The sequence below is a fragment of the Chanodichthys erythropterus genome, chromosome 17, assembly GCF_024489055.1.
Source record: "Chanodichthys erythropterus isolate Z2021 chromosome 17, ASM2448905v1, whole genome shotgun sequence".
NCBI lineage: Eukaryota > Metazoa > Chordata > Actinopteri > Cypriniformes > Xenocyprididae > Chanodichthys > Chanodichthys erythropterus.
Window position 1 is genome coordinate 4,116,116 of NC_090237.1, and position 15,926 is coordinate 4,132,041.

The window sequence follows — 15,926 nt, forward strand, 5'->3', positions numbered from 1 at the left end:
AGAGGCTGATCAGTGGGCTTGCTGTTGAATATTTAAATAAGAGACATCCTTTGTCCCAGACGAAACTTAAAGTACTATGTGGAGGACACAAGTTAACTATAATATGGTAAGAATATTTTGGTCAATTTAATCAGCTTTTTTACTGAACCAGAGAGAAACTTTAAGAAGAAGAATAAAGCATCTGTGCAACACTAATAATAGTAGTAAGGCTTTCCTCTGTGTACACATATCCTTAAGAGTACAACTGAATTTTGGCTGTATTATTTGTGTCCTCTTCAAAAATTGCTAGAGAAATTTACGCCCATGCCATGTAGCATATATGCATTATACATTAATAAATAACATTATAATCAACAACTTATGATACATCAAATATTTTCTTACAATATAATAAAAGTCTGTCTATGAAGCTCTTATAATAAATAAAATATTATTATAATAGTTTATCTTAAATAATAAAACAACATTATACATACTATATCGGCTTCAGGGGATGTCTGAGGTAACAGGAATTTTGCAATGTAGCATCGCAAACTTGGATCAACATGCACATTGCCCAATTTCTATATCCTAATTAATGTTAATGTAATTCATTTTTTCCAGGACCTCATTGCTTCTACCTTCAGTTAAACTGCTAACAGTGATTGTAAATTAATTGTCTAAATTATTACATTATTTGCTAACTGCATTCTTTAAATTGTTCTCTGTAAAGCTGCTTTGAAATGATATGTATCGTGAAAAGCGCTATACAAATAAATGTGAATTGAATTGACCTTGTTTATAACCGGACATGCGCTAATCAGACAGTCCACCATGAGAAATAACCACTGATAACTTTTCCCCTATTCAGTATATTTGGAGAGCTTCTTGTGTTTAATGAGCTAACTTGAGCTCGACGTGTTAAAAAACCGCGGGTTTATTACGTCGCATTAAGATATCACACTCGATAAAGGATTCTACTGATGAAAGTATCAGCACTCATCTCGTCTCTCGCGCTTCTCTTTTCTGCGCATCCTCAGTGCGCGCGGTGTCATGTTTCTTAAAGGGACCGCATATTCTTACATAAACCACATCTCAGCACTGTTACAAAGCAAATACACTATCATCAAACACTAGTACTACACTATCACCAGACTTTTATTGTGTCTAAAATTAAATAACTTATGAAACTGTTTCACATTTCAATTTTACATTTGCACCCATATTTGGGAAAACAGCACTCTTGTTTGTATGTTGCTTGATTGTAAAATACTTGTATTGATCCAACATCATAAAGATGGAAAAACTCATAGGGATTTTTTGCCCTATATATATCTTGAATTGTGGGGGCTTTTGTGATATTTTTATGGTATTTCTGCCCCAGTGTGAAAGGGAACAGTAATAGTATAGTGAAATGGAAGAGAGATAAAATACATTAAATTAATTATTTTAGTGGAAACCTGATAGAAATGATCGTTCTCAGTAATTAAATGTGACAAACATGTAAAATGTATCAATATTTTTCTATATATTTCAACAAAAAACAGAGTTTAAAAACACAATTGAATAAGTACATGATTGTTTTTTATGTGTACAATGATAAAAGCTAATTTAATCTAGGGACATATTCACAAACCATAAGAAACTCTAAAAAAATAAGTAGTGTTATTCCTAATTTTTAGGACTCCTGAATTTTTACCATATCTCAAACAATCCTAAATTGCTGGCGATCCATTTCCAAAATCCACCCAAAGACACTGTACACCATTGAGGCAATAGAGCCTTGAGTGCTGAGCCTTTACTTCATAAATGCAAAAAATATTCAATCTGCAGTGACGTAACATAAAGGTTCATTTATGTACAGGCAAAATGTATTGAATGATGCAGGATAAAACATTGCAGTCAAGTTGAAAATATGTCCCCCCTTACACTCTTCCACTTTGATTCCAAGGAAATTGAAGGCTCCAAGCTCGGAATTTAGCCCAAACCCAGGTTTTTTCCCCCAATTATGAAATCCCGAGGTTTGTCCTCTAAATCTTTTATATTTGTACAACTTACTGCAGTAATATTACTGGAATCTTTAATATCATCTATATAATGCAAATGATCTACAGTCAGTTTGTTTATTATTCAATATTTTATTGATTCTATTATATCCACCAAGTCTGGTGAACTGAAGCTTTGGAACTTTGTTTCTAAGTAGACAATAAAAGATAAAAATGAACTTTTTTATGATATGAGACCTGATCATTTGGTTGACAATATTACTGTACATCCCAAACATATTACAGTATTAAGATTAAATGCATTAATGTGGTTAATTAAAACTAGATAACTCATTCTCTGTGTTCAATAATAGTTAAATCAAGACAAGATGTTGTTTCTGTTTTATTTCTCATAATTGCATGTACTGCAAGAACACAATATAAATACACTTCGTAAATAAATAAATGAATTGACTACATCTAATTCAAGTAAGACCTGCTTAGTTAGCACACAATCCATGCTGACAGAAAAGTTACAATGACTTTATTTACACTGTAAGAGTTGTTGACTGGTGAAGCTTCAACTCGTAAATCTTTCTAGTTTTCTGAGCTTTTGACCAAATTCACAAAATTAGATGATACTGTGCTTTTAGTATAAACTCCATATTTTATCACAGAGAATTTACTTGAATGCATTTGAAATAAAAAACTAATGTTGCTCACTTGCAACATTTTTTCATATGAGTGTGAAGGCTTGATGAATGTTTGAAACTCTTCTCACACTGAGTACAGTGATACGGCTTTACTCCAGTATGAGCTCGCTCGTGTGATTTCAAAGATCCTGACTGAGTGAAACTCTTGTCACAATATGAGCACTTGTAAGGTCTTTCTCCAGAATGAATTCTTTGGTGCCGTTTCAGATCGCCAGCTGTAATAAAGCTCTTCCCACATTTAAAGCACACATGATCTTTCACTTCATTATGTGATTTCTGGTGCAGTTTAAAACTGTTCATCCTTGAAAAACTCTTTCCACAGAGAGAACACACATAAGGCCTCTCATCTGAATGAACTTTCAGGTGTTGTTTTAGATCTGATGACAAAATAAAATCTTTACCACACTGATCACAGTTAAACAGTTTTTCTCCAGAGTGACGGAGCAGATGATGTCTTAGACCTGATGCTTGAGAAAAACTCTTTCCACACTGAGTGCATGTATATGGTTTTTCTCCAGTGTGAATTCTTATGTGTCTGTTAAGGATTCCTTTATTTTGGAAACTCTTTCCACACTGTGAGCAGGTGTGCAGCTTTTTGGCATTTGTTCCTTGAGTTTTGAAGTCACAGTGTTTCTTTACATCATTTAGTTTGTGTATTTGCTCCTTCACTTCCATCTGATCTAAAATAAACATATTAAGTCAATGTAAGGAGGTTAAATGTAAAAAGTCAAAAGAACACTTAGCAGAAAACAAGACATCAGGGGCCGTAATCACAAAACATCTTAAGCCTAAAAGTAGCTCCTAAGGCCTGGGACAATCTCAACCGATTTAAAAACTGACATAATGACAGTTTCAACCAATTTTTAGCATTATAATCCTCCGAAAGCACACGCTAGATGATTTAGCCGGACAGCAAGACCAAACACAAATCTTTAATAAATAACTAAGTAAGAAAATAATGTCCTATTACCTGTTGCAGTTGTTTTCACGAGTTCCCACTTACAAATGATCGCGTAGAGTGATCGATTAAAAGAAGTGTATTTGGCATGCTGTCCAAGGAGAGGCTCAGAGCTCGGAATTTAGCCCAAATCCAGAATACTCACCCTTTCCCTGGCTGGGAATAAGAACCAGCAAAGAGTGAGGAGTCGGGTTGGTGGAGGGGAGCAGAAAACTGTCGAAGGTAACTAGGTGAGTTGGCTGTGTATGTATACACACCGGTCGAGTATAACATTATGACCACCTTCCTAGTATTGTGCTGGCCTGTTTTGCTGCCAAAACAGCCCTGACCGATTGGATTGAGATCTGGGTAATTTGAGGGCCAAGGCAACACCTCAAACTTGATGTTGTGCTCCTCAAACCCTTCGTGAACCATTTTTGCTTTGTGGCAGGACACATTATCCTGCTGAAAGAGGCCAGAGCCACCAGGGAATACCGTTTCCATTAAAGGGTGTACATGGTCTGCAATGTACACCCTTTCAAGTGTATCCTGGTGCCATGTGTTCCCCAGGTAAGTGACGCACATGCACCCGGCCATAGACGTGATGTAAAAGAAAATGTAATTCATTGGACCAGGCCACCTTCTTCACGTGCCCACTGTTGGCGCTTCTGGCAGGGGACAGGGGTCAGCATGGGCACCCTGACTGGTCTGCAGCTATGCAGCCCCATACGCAACAAACTGTGATGCACTGTGTATTCTGACACCTTTCTATCAGAACCAGCTTTAACTTCTTGAGCAATTTGAGCTACAGCAGAAAACATACTTGTTTAAGTAGTGACATTTAGCCTACATTTTAAAATCTTTATTTGAATATGGCAGGATGATACCTTGTCTGCAATCTTTCTATGATTAAATCACTGACAGAGATTTACCTATTTGCTAATCACTGGGCATAGTTAGTGTGTTGATGTCATCCATAGCAATGATGTCAAACCCGACCTTTCTCTTAACTGAAGACTTCTCTCTATTCCTTAGTAAAAGTTGGTCTCAGCAGCTTTGTGAAAAGCTTTAAAGAGAAAACTCTTACAAAAAAACTTTTAATGCTATTTAGGAAAACTAGGATAAAATGATTTGTTAATACGGCCCCAGGTATGTCTGTGTGAGCATCAAGTGCAAATTATTCAGTTCATACACTTATTAAGATGATTAAAATGGCTACAGTGCCCTCCACAAATATTGGCACCCTTAGTAAATATGAGAAAAGGTGGTTGTGAAAATAAATCTGCATTGTTTATTCTTTTGATCTTTTATTCAAAAAAAATCACAAAATTCTAACCTTTCATTGAAGGACAACAATTGAAAGTCTGAGAAAAGGCTCATTATTAAATAAATGTTTTTCTCCAATACATGTTGGCCACAATTATTGGCACCCCTAGAAATTATAATGAGTAAAATATTTCTGAAGTATATTCCCATTCATATTTACATTTTTAGCACACCAGGGTGACTAGAAGCGTGAAACTGTCCAGCCATGGAACTTCAAACGGGACCGGCTTCTATGGTCAGATGAAACTAAAACAAGAGCTTTTTTTAAAAAACATGGATAAAAAGTACCTCATGTCCACGGTTAAATATACTGCTAGATCTTTAAAGTCCCTGTAAAGTCAATTCTGAGAATTCTTTCTAAACACTTTATAAATGTTACAAATGTATTGCTGAAACACATTACAAAGTCTGTGAATTGAGTAATTCTTAATTGTGAAGTTAGAGCGTTAAACAGTTTTTCACCAAGTCTCTGCTCAGGATTTTTTGGGCGGAGCTAAAACGGGGGTCTAATGACGCACATCGTCCCCCGAGCATAGCCCCTCCCCTAACACTATACAACTGTCGATGACGCACCGAGCGTGGCGCCGCCTCTAACGCTACAGCGGTTCACTCGCTGTGTCTCGAGGGTCATTAAAGCCCTTTGTACATTTAGCTAGTAATGCCTTCGTCACGCAAATGCATATTACATGGTTGTTAAAATATACAATATGCTCGGTCTCCTTAAATTTCATAAACGATGATATGAAGGATTCTAAAGTGATCGTTGTACACCGGATATTTTACAAACTTTCATCAGACAGCTGGGATTCACAGATAATCCGCTGTTTTTGGTGAATGTGACTGAACAGACCTCGTCCACCCCTCCCGCATCGGCCTTCTTACCGTCCCGATGATAACCGATGATATATGGGGCCGGACAGAGTCTCTCCCGTCCCGGCCTTCATCCTCCCGTCTCGTGGCACCGTCATTTGTCGACTCGACAACAGTCCGGCAGTACGTGCCCAATGAGTGTGTTGTCGTGTGTGCTTATGTTATAATAAGTAGGTACTCCACAGTAACTCTACTAAACTGTGCAAGAGGCTAACGTGGTTCTTTTGTTTATGCATCAGTATGTTTGAATCATTAGACAAGTAAGTTGAGACGGCAGCTCTCGCGAGTGGGCGTGGTTTCAGCGCCGACAGCGGACACGCCCCCAGCGTTTGAGATCAGAGAGCGCTGCCTATGTTTTCGAGATTTTGATAACTTATTTCATTAATTTGCAGATTTTTTTAATCATTCAAATTTGGCTAGGTGGTTAATAACACATTTTTCTGTGGTGTGACAAGCTCAAAACACATACTTTAAAATGACTTTACAGGGACTTTAATGTTGTGGGCATATTTTTCTGCTGGAGGTCCTGGACATCTTGTTCAGATACATGGTATCATGGATTCTATCAAATGCCAACAGATAAAAAAATCTAAACCTGACTGATTCTGCTAGAAATCCAATAATGGGCCATGGTTGGATCTTCAATCAGGACAATGATCCAAAACAAACATCAAAACCAACACAGAAATGTGTCACTGAGCACAAAATGAATCTTCTGCCATGGCCATCCCAGTCCCCTGACCTGAACCCTATAGAAAATGAGTGGAGTGAACTGAAGAGAAGAAGCATCAACATGGAGCTGGGAATCTGAAGGATCTGGAGAGATTCTGCATGAAGGAATGGTCTCTGATCTCTTGTCAGGTGTTCTAAAACTCATCAGGCATTATAGGAGAAGACTCAGAGCTGTTATCTTGGGAAAAGGACGTTGCAATAATTGGGTGCCAATAATTTTGGCCAACATGTATTAGAGAAAAACATTTATTTTATATTGAGTTTTTTCCCCCCACTTTCATTTGTTGTCCCTCAATGAAAGGTTAGAATTTTAGAATAATCAGGAATGGACACCAACCTATTTGTTCCTCAGTATCTTCATGTTTTATTCTGGATGGTTCTGGATCACTCATGTCTTCAATCTCCTCTTTAATAAACTCCATCTTTAACAGTCACACAGATTTCAGCTGCTACACCTGGAGTTTGTCCTTCTCTTGTAGGATGATGTGAATATTCCCAGTGTTTATTGGTGAATTGTTCAGGGAGACACCAGATCTGTCAAAGAGAAGTTACAGAATTCATACTGAATTACTTTATTTACGAGTGGTGCAGGGATGACGTCAGAACCCTGAAGTCTAATTCATTGCTGGTTCCTTCAAGATTTTCCTATGGGGTTTTTCAATTTATGTGTAAAATAAAGCCTGTGTTAAAAATAACAAAACAAGTGGACTGGACAGAAACGATCAACAAAAATGCTTGTGTTTGCAGCGCACACTTTAAATCAGGTAAGGTTCAATAAACTATTGTCTTTTGTTGGTATGGATTATGGTTTGGTTATGTGTCTAAAGATTTCCCATCAGAAATTGGAAAAGAAGTTAAGTGATTTCTCATGTAACGATAACGTTTTTAGCGCATAAGTTATCTAACTTTGGTTAGTCGTACAACTAGCAGTAAGGTAACTTCTAGCTAATGACCAGAGACAAAACATAAAGAAATGTGTCATCAGATCTACTGGTAATCAGATCTACTGAGTGAGTGTGTACAGGTCGGCCAATCTGGTTCCGTCCGTTAAAGTTAACTTTTTTTTAAATAACAATTACGGTCCAGGACAGTGAGTGACCTTACATATTCATATGAAATTGGATTTTCTCCAGTCATTGTAAAAAAAAAACAAGCTAACAAAACTTGCTAGCTAGTGTTAGTAAAGTGGTCAGAAGAAACTTTCTTCCTCCACATAAGCTCCGCCCACAAAAAAACGTCACAATGTTTACTAACTGAAAAGGGGTCTACTTAAATGGACTACTAGCACAACTACTTGTAAAACTACTTTTTTGTGAAAGAATAATTATGTTTCCATCCAAAGTTGCAAATTTAAGTTGTGTGCTAATTTGGAATATCGCATAAAAAATTGCAATAAAGCACTGTTTGTGAGTCAAAGAGAGAATAAAATCGTAACTTCCTGATAAACTGGCACTAAATAATTCAGTAAAATTGAAGTTGCTGCAGTAGAAGCCAATGTATATTATAATTTTTGTATATAATAAATTTGGTTCTATTGTGTTTTCATATCACATAAATAATTTATCTTACTCATTTGAGTGCGTACATTTTTAATTTACATTTTTTAGAATTTATGCGTATCTTAGTGTTTCCATCCAGTGTTTTTCTATGCAATATCCCAAAATGTGCATAAAAATAGGTGGAAGGAAACATAATAATTGACTCTATCAGTTGCTCTGGTCTTCATTAACAGCGGCAGTTTGTAAAATTCTTTACACGGTAGGCTAATTGGCAGATTATCTCTTCTTCTGTCTCTGAAAATGTGAAGATTTTTAGATCTTCTTGCGGACAATATTAGTTGCATTTAACACAACGGGCCCGTTTCAATGAGGTTCAACCAACTCTGAGTTAAAACTTGAACTCCGAGTTGACTTACCCTGAAATGGGAAACTCTGAGTTTTCGGTTTCAGAACAGCTGAATTGAGTTAGTTCAATCGACTCTGAGTAGGTTGACTCGGAGTTAAGCGCGTGCACCACGACTATGAAAAGCCATCATGAATGGAGTTCAGGGGCAATTCCACGCAAAGGTCATCTTTACCATGAAAAAAAAAAGTTTTAACCAAAAGAACAAAACCCTTTTTAAATTGTCCATTTAGGTCTGTAATATACTGTATCAATGTGCTCTAACAGAAATTTTAAGAAAATTGCCTTGCTTATCCACAATATATGTGGTAAGCAACAATGCTTAAATTAAATTTTCAACCAACCATATTTCATGCTTTCAAAAAAGGATCAAAGACCCCATTTTTTTAAACTTTATTTTAGCAGTAAGCATTGTGTAGAAAGATGGATACATGCCTGAGAAATAAATACACTCATTTAGTCATAACAGCACTGCCTGATGAATTTAAAAGAGCTAGAATAAAGAGGTCAGGACGCTTCAGTGCTCTGTCACGTCCGTAACTTTTTAAAGATTAAGTTTATGTCATATAACAATTATAAATGCAAATAACTTTAAACTTTATATGCAAAGCTAAATTATGTTTATGCTTATTAGGATCAACAATTCATTTCACTACGTTGCTCTGAACAACCATAATAAGCGTTACGGACGTGACCGTTACGGACGCTTCATATTAAATCCTATGAGTTTGCTTCTTTATATTGCTATCATCTGTTTCAGGCTTACCATATCAGAACATATCCAATAATCGCAATACTCTTTGTGCTTTGTTAGTTTTAATATGAAAAAGGTTTAACTTTCAAATTCAGTCGATTTTATAACAATTTAAACAATAGATGTCGCTCTTTAATAGCCTACGGCGCGTGACAGATTAGCTACTGCAGCGCCTGTAAGCGGCGGATCAGGTGCACATGAACCGATCTTCTCTTCCTCTTGCCAGAGAACGAAATATGAACATCAAAAGGTAGGCCTATATGAAACAGTACAACTTATAGAAGAGCATTGTGTCTCATAGGACACTTCCCTCGGGAATTGGGATGTTGCGTTACCGGTTGGTTAAAAATGAATAGCCTAGCCTATATTGATCACAATCCGCGTGATCAAGCTGACAAAATGAAAATAATAAGATTGCAATAATTTTGACTTGAAATAAAGTTTGATCATTTTGACTCAAGACTCCGCTTTAAACTCTGAAAACTAGACGAAAAAAACCGTGTGGTCATTCATACACAAAACATAAAACTGACATGATTGCGATTGGCAATCGGTTCACCTGACTGTGGGGAAAACCTGTGATTTTAAACTGCTTTATGATAAACATAAATATTTGTCAATGTATTTTAGCAAGCAGTCCTGTAAGAAGGAAAATCATGGTCTCTAAATTGATTCTTGAACAACGCACATGCTTGTCAACATGAGAAATAGGTCTAATCCATAACCTTTTGCACTACAGAGTATAATGTTACATTAGTATAAAGTTTAGTAAAAAGTTGATAAATTGTGGAGTCTTACCATACTGGATTTCAGTATTTGGTGGTTTAAATGCTTGCTTGAGGTCTCTGTGAAAGTTTTAAAGCAGTTTTAAACCAGTCTTTTGTGCCGCTTTCAGACCGGTCACGTCCGTAACGGAAAACTGTCACATCCGTAACGTTGTTTTTTCCTCATTAATGCGAACATGAAAAATGAAATAAAATTATTATTTTATGCTCTGTGAAGAGCCAACCCTTCTTCATTCAGTGGGCAGTATTACTTTTGGTTTGCGCAATGTAATTCACAGAATTCTTAAAAAATATGTTGTCACCCAAAACTTAGTGACTTTTTTTGTCACGTCCGTAACGCTGTATATTTCCCTCATCTAAAATATAAAACAGTTGAATAGACTGACATTTTTGTAATGTCTGGACTCCTTTAGTAAGGGATTATGAATATATAAATAGACGGTTCAATATGTTACTATTAAATGCATTCTTTGAGCGTTTATATTTCAAGTTTTAACTCCAAATGTCACGTCCATAACGCTGGAATTGCCCTCAGATATTACGATTCACCATGGCAACAGCACATGACAAAATGACAAAATGAGTCAATGCAAGTTTAATTCTTATCACTGTTATAGTATCAAAGGTGAAAACTGGTAGAATGGTAAGTTATTGAGCTAATATTCATTTTCATGGTATCCCACATGCAAAAAAAAGAAGAAAAAAATAATAATTTAACAGGATGCAATAATAAGAGTGTAACTGCCTACACCACTGCAGCCACAAGAACGTACGCTAATTTTAACCTGGTCTGACATTGGTGGGCGGAGCTACTGTAAATTTGCACTTAGTAATAGACACTCCAAATAATCTTGTTTTCCATTTGCATTAAGATTATTTTTATTACCACACTGGCAGATATTGAGCATTTTACTGAAGTAAAATGCAGTTAATTTAGATCCCCCCAGGAAACAGACTAAATATCTTATATCATTTTCTTATACAGAAAATCCATCTTTATTTAAGATGTTTGTACTTGAAATAAGACAAAAAATACTCAGTAAGAAAATCATTTTTTGCAGCATGAATGAATGAGTTAACTATTTAAATATCACTTGCCCTTTAGAAAGGGGGAGGAGACCGAAGGAAACTCTGGGTTTACCGAAGAAAACCTGCTCCCCATCAGGTTAGGTTCACAAAGTAAGTTACCATGGTACCTCTCTTTCAGAAACAGGCTTGATTTAACCTGCTTTCTTGAGTTTGACATACATTCCATTCCGAAACGGAAAACCCAGAGTTTCCCTCATTTCAGGGTTAACATACTCAGAGTTCTCACTTAACCTCCTTTCTGAAACGGCCCCAACATCTGTTTAATTCTTGACTAAAGTCTGAGAGAAATAACAGGACCATCGTGTTTAACTGAGCTGCCGAAAAGCCTCTTTGTCCCCAAAAGTTCCCTGTTTTCACCTCATTCATTATGGTTATGTCTGAGATCTTCTGTAAAGTGGCATATAAACACATTTTATTGGTGTCAACAGCTGAGAGACTCTGTGAAAAACTAAACTAAACTAGCCAAATATTATTAATAATAAACCAGGACAAACAAAGCATACTTAACACGTAAAATCTGGTGCTGGTTAATGGTAAACTCTGCAATTTGGGAAATCTCTCACATGCAGACTGGAAAATATTCGGCATCCCAAAAATATTCCACATTTATCCTCCCTTTGCGATCGTTATTAGCGCCGCTTTCCACTTTAACTGGTTAAAGATTCAGCGCTCCTCTGTCCGTTTCTCACTTCCGCGCATGCTTGGTGCGCGCGGTGTCATTCTTCTTAAAGGGGCCGCATATTTAAATTCACATGAAATCAAAATAGATTTTTTAAAATTTTTATTTTAGTATGAATGTGTTAGCTTTATTGTAATCAGTGTGCTACAAAACAATGTTCACATTTAGAAGGTATAAGCATTCAAAATTGACAGAACACACTGGACTGAATAAGTACGCCCCAGTGTACAGTCTACCATGCTCCAGAGTTTTAATGTAGTAATGTAACAAAATGTGTCCTGGTTTATTATTAGAGTGTAATACTATCTTGGCATAGAGTTTTTCACATACTCTGTTTCAGCCTGTTGACACCAATAAAATGCCACTTTATAGAAGATCTCAGACATCACCATAATGAATGAGGTGAAAACAGGGAACTTTTGGAGACAAAGAGGCTTTTCAGCAGCTCAGTTAAACATGATGGCTCTTATATTTCACTTAAAAATAAAACAAACCTTATGTTAAATGAAACTAATTTGTACTTTTTGCCAGGGTCAATATCGTCCCTTACCAATTTATGAAACATCTCATGGCACAGATGTATAGTAACTTAAAAGAAACGTCTCTAGTTGATTAGCAATTAATTTGTTTATGCTAAATAAGAGCAGTTTTGACGCTGGGATGTGTTGTTTTTTAAGTCATTTGAGTGCTTGTTGATGTTGCCACTATTATCAGTGGTGCAAATAGTGTTCTCTTTACGTTTGTGCATCTTCAGACTATAAAAGGCTACAGAAAACATACCTGCAAACTCTATTTTCTGACACTGAAACAGATCATTCTCATGATTAGTGCTGATCTGAGAAATCTTTATTTGAATGTATATCTGAATGTATATGTCTTCAGAAAAGTTTCAATAGCATCTTTTTTTTTATCTTTCCCCAGATACCTCATAAAGTAGTGTTTATAAGTGCAGTGCTGCTTGTGTTCAGGAGTAACTACTGTATTTCTGCATTTTCATAAGCGCCACCTTCTGTCAGGGGGTGAATTTGCATTTTCATTCAGCTTCTTGGCCATTTTTGTTCATATAACATTACATAATCATTTATTGTGCTCAAGTGTGAGGTTTATCATTTTTTTAATTGGTCAAAACTGGTATTATTTGAACTGTAAAATTGTTTAAATCACACATTTTATTGTTATTTAACAGTTTAGAACATTGACATTGTTTCAAAACAACTTTGCTACTGAAGCAACATGTAGAATTAAATTTTTAAAAGTTGATACACTAACTGCCTTCCTCTATTCAGTCTGTGCATATTGTTTGTTAAGTGGATTTCTGTCATTGTGTTAGCTTTCTGATTAATTTAGAAATTAACTGAATAATATAACCTGTGCACTTTGATGATAACATCCAGTATAAATTGAATAACTTATCTTTGATTTTTCCAGATGTGGTCCTGTGGGCGTCAGTATCACAGTGATCACAGTTCACACCTGCAGTGAAGCTCCTCCCACAACAATTCAACAATAAATACTGGGAGTATTCACATCATCCTACAAGAGAAGGACAAACTCCAGGTGTAGCAGCTGAAATCTGTGTGACTGTTAAAGATGGAGTTTATTAAAGAGGAGATTGAAGACATGAGTGATCCAGATCCATCCAGAATAAAACATGAAGATACTGAGGAACAAATAGGTTGGTGTCCATTCTTGATTCTTCAATAAATCTGTGAATTAATAAGCAGTATATGGATGATAAATGACAGAGAAGTGCATCTGCATGTACATAAACTTGTACATAGCAGTTCATATAGCAATACATCTTAACAAGAACAGTCTTAACAACTTTATAATCCCACAGACAGATTCATTATGCCTTGTTTTCTGTTAAAAGTTTACTTGAATTTTCACATTTATCCTCCTTGAACTGATTCTGACTACTTAATGTTTATTTCAGACCAGATGGAAGTGAGACACAAACCAAATCAAGTAAAGAAACACTGTGACTTCAAAACTCAAATAAAAGCCAAAAAGCCGCACACCTGCTCACAGTGTGGAAAGAGTTTCCAACGTAAAGGAAACCTTAATGCACACATGAGAATTCACACTGGAGAGAAACCGTATACATGCACTCAGTGTGGAAAGAGTTTCCCATATACATCTGGACTCAAAATTCATCTACTTATTCACTGTGGAGAAAAACCATTTAACTGTGATCAGTGTGGTAAAGATTTTATTTCATCATCATATCTAAAAATACACCTGAAAGTTCATTCAGATGAGAGACCTTATGTGTGTTCTCTCTGTGGAAAGAGTTTTTCAAGGTTGGAAAGTTTTAAACTGCACCAGAAAACACATAATGAAGTGAGAGATCATGCGTGCTTTGACTGTGGGAAGAGCTTTGCTAGAGCTGACTGTCTGAAACGACACCAAAGAATTCATACTGGAGAAAAACCTTACAAGTGCTCATATTGTGACAAGAGTTTCACTATGTCTGGAAACCTGAAAGTACATGAGCGAGTTCATACTGGAGAAAGACCTTACAAGTGCTCATATTGTGAGAAGAGTTTCACTAAGACTGGAAACCTGAAAAGACATGAGCGACTTCATACTGGAGAGAAGCTGTACTGCTGAACTCAGTGTGGGAAGAGTTTTACACGTTTATCAGGCCTTGACACTCATATGAAAACATGTTGCAAGTGATTAAAATTAATTTTCATGTCAAATACATTGAAGTAAAAGCTCTGATAAAAAAAAAGTTTACATAAAAGCACAGCATCATCTAATTTTGTGCATTTGGTGAAAAGCTTCAGATTCAAAAGTGTCACCAGTCAACATCTCTTATAATGTAAATAGCTGTAGTTTTTCAGTGTGGATGGATTGTGTGCTAAATAGGTCTTATTTGAATTAGGTACATTCACATGTATATTAAGCATACTATATTGTGTTCTGATAACAAATGTAATTTTGAGAAATAAAACAGAAACAACATCTTGTATTGATGAACAGAGAATGACTTATTCAGTTTTAATCACATTGAGTTTTTTAATCATTCTTAATACGGTGATAAGTATGTTTTTGAATGTACAGTATTAATGTCAACTAAATGTCAGGTCTTGTATCATACAAAGAGGAATTCATTTTTATTTTAAACTGATCAACAGCGTCAGTGATTATAAAAGGAGAGCTATCATGATTTCTGTGTAATTTAGTCACAATTTTAAGTTTTTGTTTTTCATTACCACTTTTCCTACCTTTCTGCTACCATCTAGTGGTAATTTCATGTCTTTTTCTAAGTGTTTGTTTGCCTAGAAGTGTTAGTTTTCCTTCATCTTTAAATTTTTAGTTTACAAATAATGTTTTCCCTACATCAGTGCTATTTGATCTGATATCTATGTTTTAAAGCAGATATCTGTCCTGAATTGAATGCTTCCAACTAAATGCTGCAGTGATGTTAATTCTGCAGCGAATTCAAACACTTTCTCACTGGATGTCCCAGCCCTGAATAGTAAATTTGACCAGTGTGACCTCTAACAAAATTGCGATGGCAGGAAAGAAAGGTCGCAAAATCGGACCATTTGGTCGTAAGTCAGGAACCCTGGTAGCCGAAATGTGTGAACAAGTGATGTCTATTTATAATATATGGGCTTTGGCTAAAGAGCATTTGATTGGACAGAAAATCTGATGAGAAAATGAAGTGCAGAGTGATGTCATGATTGATCCACATTGGCAGAAATTTGAGAATCTATATTTAAATAAAAAAAGACAAGATAGTCTATGCATGACCTGTCATTTTAGGTGATCTGAACATTATGGAGCATTCACTCTTGTGTAATGTTTGTTTCATTCATATTGGAAGCCAGAGGGCGCTCTCTAGCAGAAAGTCCAAAATGGTTTCATAGAAGTAATAACTTATGACATTCCAGGAAATCCCTTATATGGACAAAAGCATACAGCTATTAGCTGCAGCAGCAGCTGAATAAAAAGCTGGAACGTTTAGACCAATGAAATGTGAAGACAATAAACACACAGTTGCAACAATATACGTATTTTATTTTATGGATGATATCGATAATATATGATAAATGACAGATTTTTTTTTTTGAAAGATTGTTTCTTAAGATTCTTTTTTCATGGAATTTTTTTTCCACACTGATGACGTGTTGGCTTCTGTTTAATTATATTTTCTGAGATAT

The 15,926-nt window shown here is 35.9% G+C and overlaps 1 protein-coding gene across 1 annotated transcript; it reads right to left on the reverse strand.

The window, feature by feature from the left end:
• Positions 1-2,303: 2,303 nt before the first annotated feature.
• Positions 2,304-3,453, reverse strand: LOC137004375 (zinc finger protein 239-like). Its single transcript, XM_067364638.1, has one exon. It carries the CDS (start codon positions 3,368-3,370, stop codon positions 2,684-2,686), a length of 687 nt encoding a protein of 228 aa, XP_067220739.1. The 5' UTR covers positions 3,371-3,453; the 3' UTR covers positions 2,304-2,683.
• Positions 3,454-15,926: the final 12,473 nt, after the last annotated feature.

Bases quoted from the DNA above. Each gene is read 5' to 3' on its own strand.
- LOC137004375 (XM_067364638.1), bottom strand. From the start codon at position 3,370: ATGTTTATTTTAGATCAGATGGAAGTGAAGGAGCAAATACACAAACTA.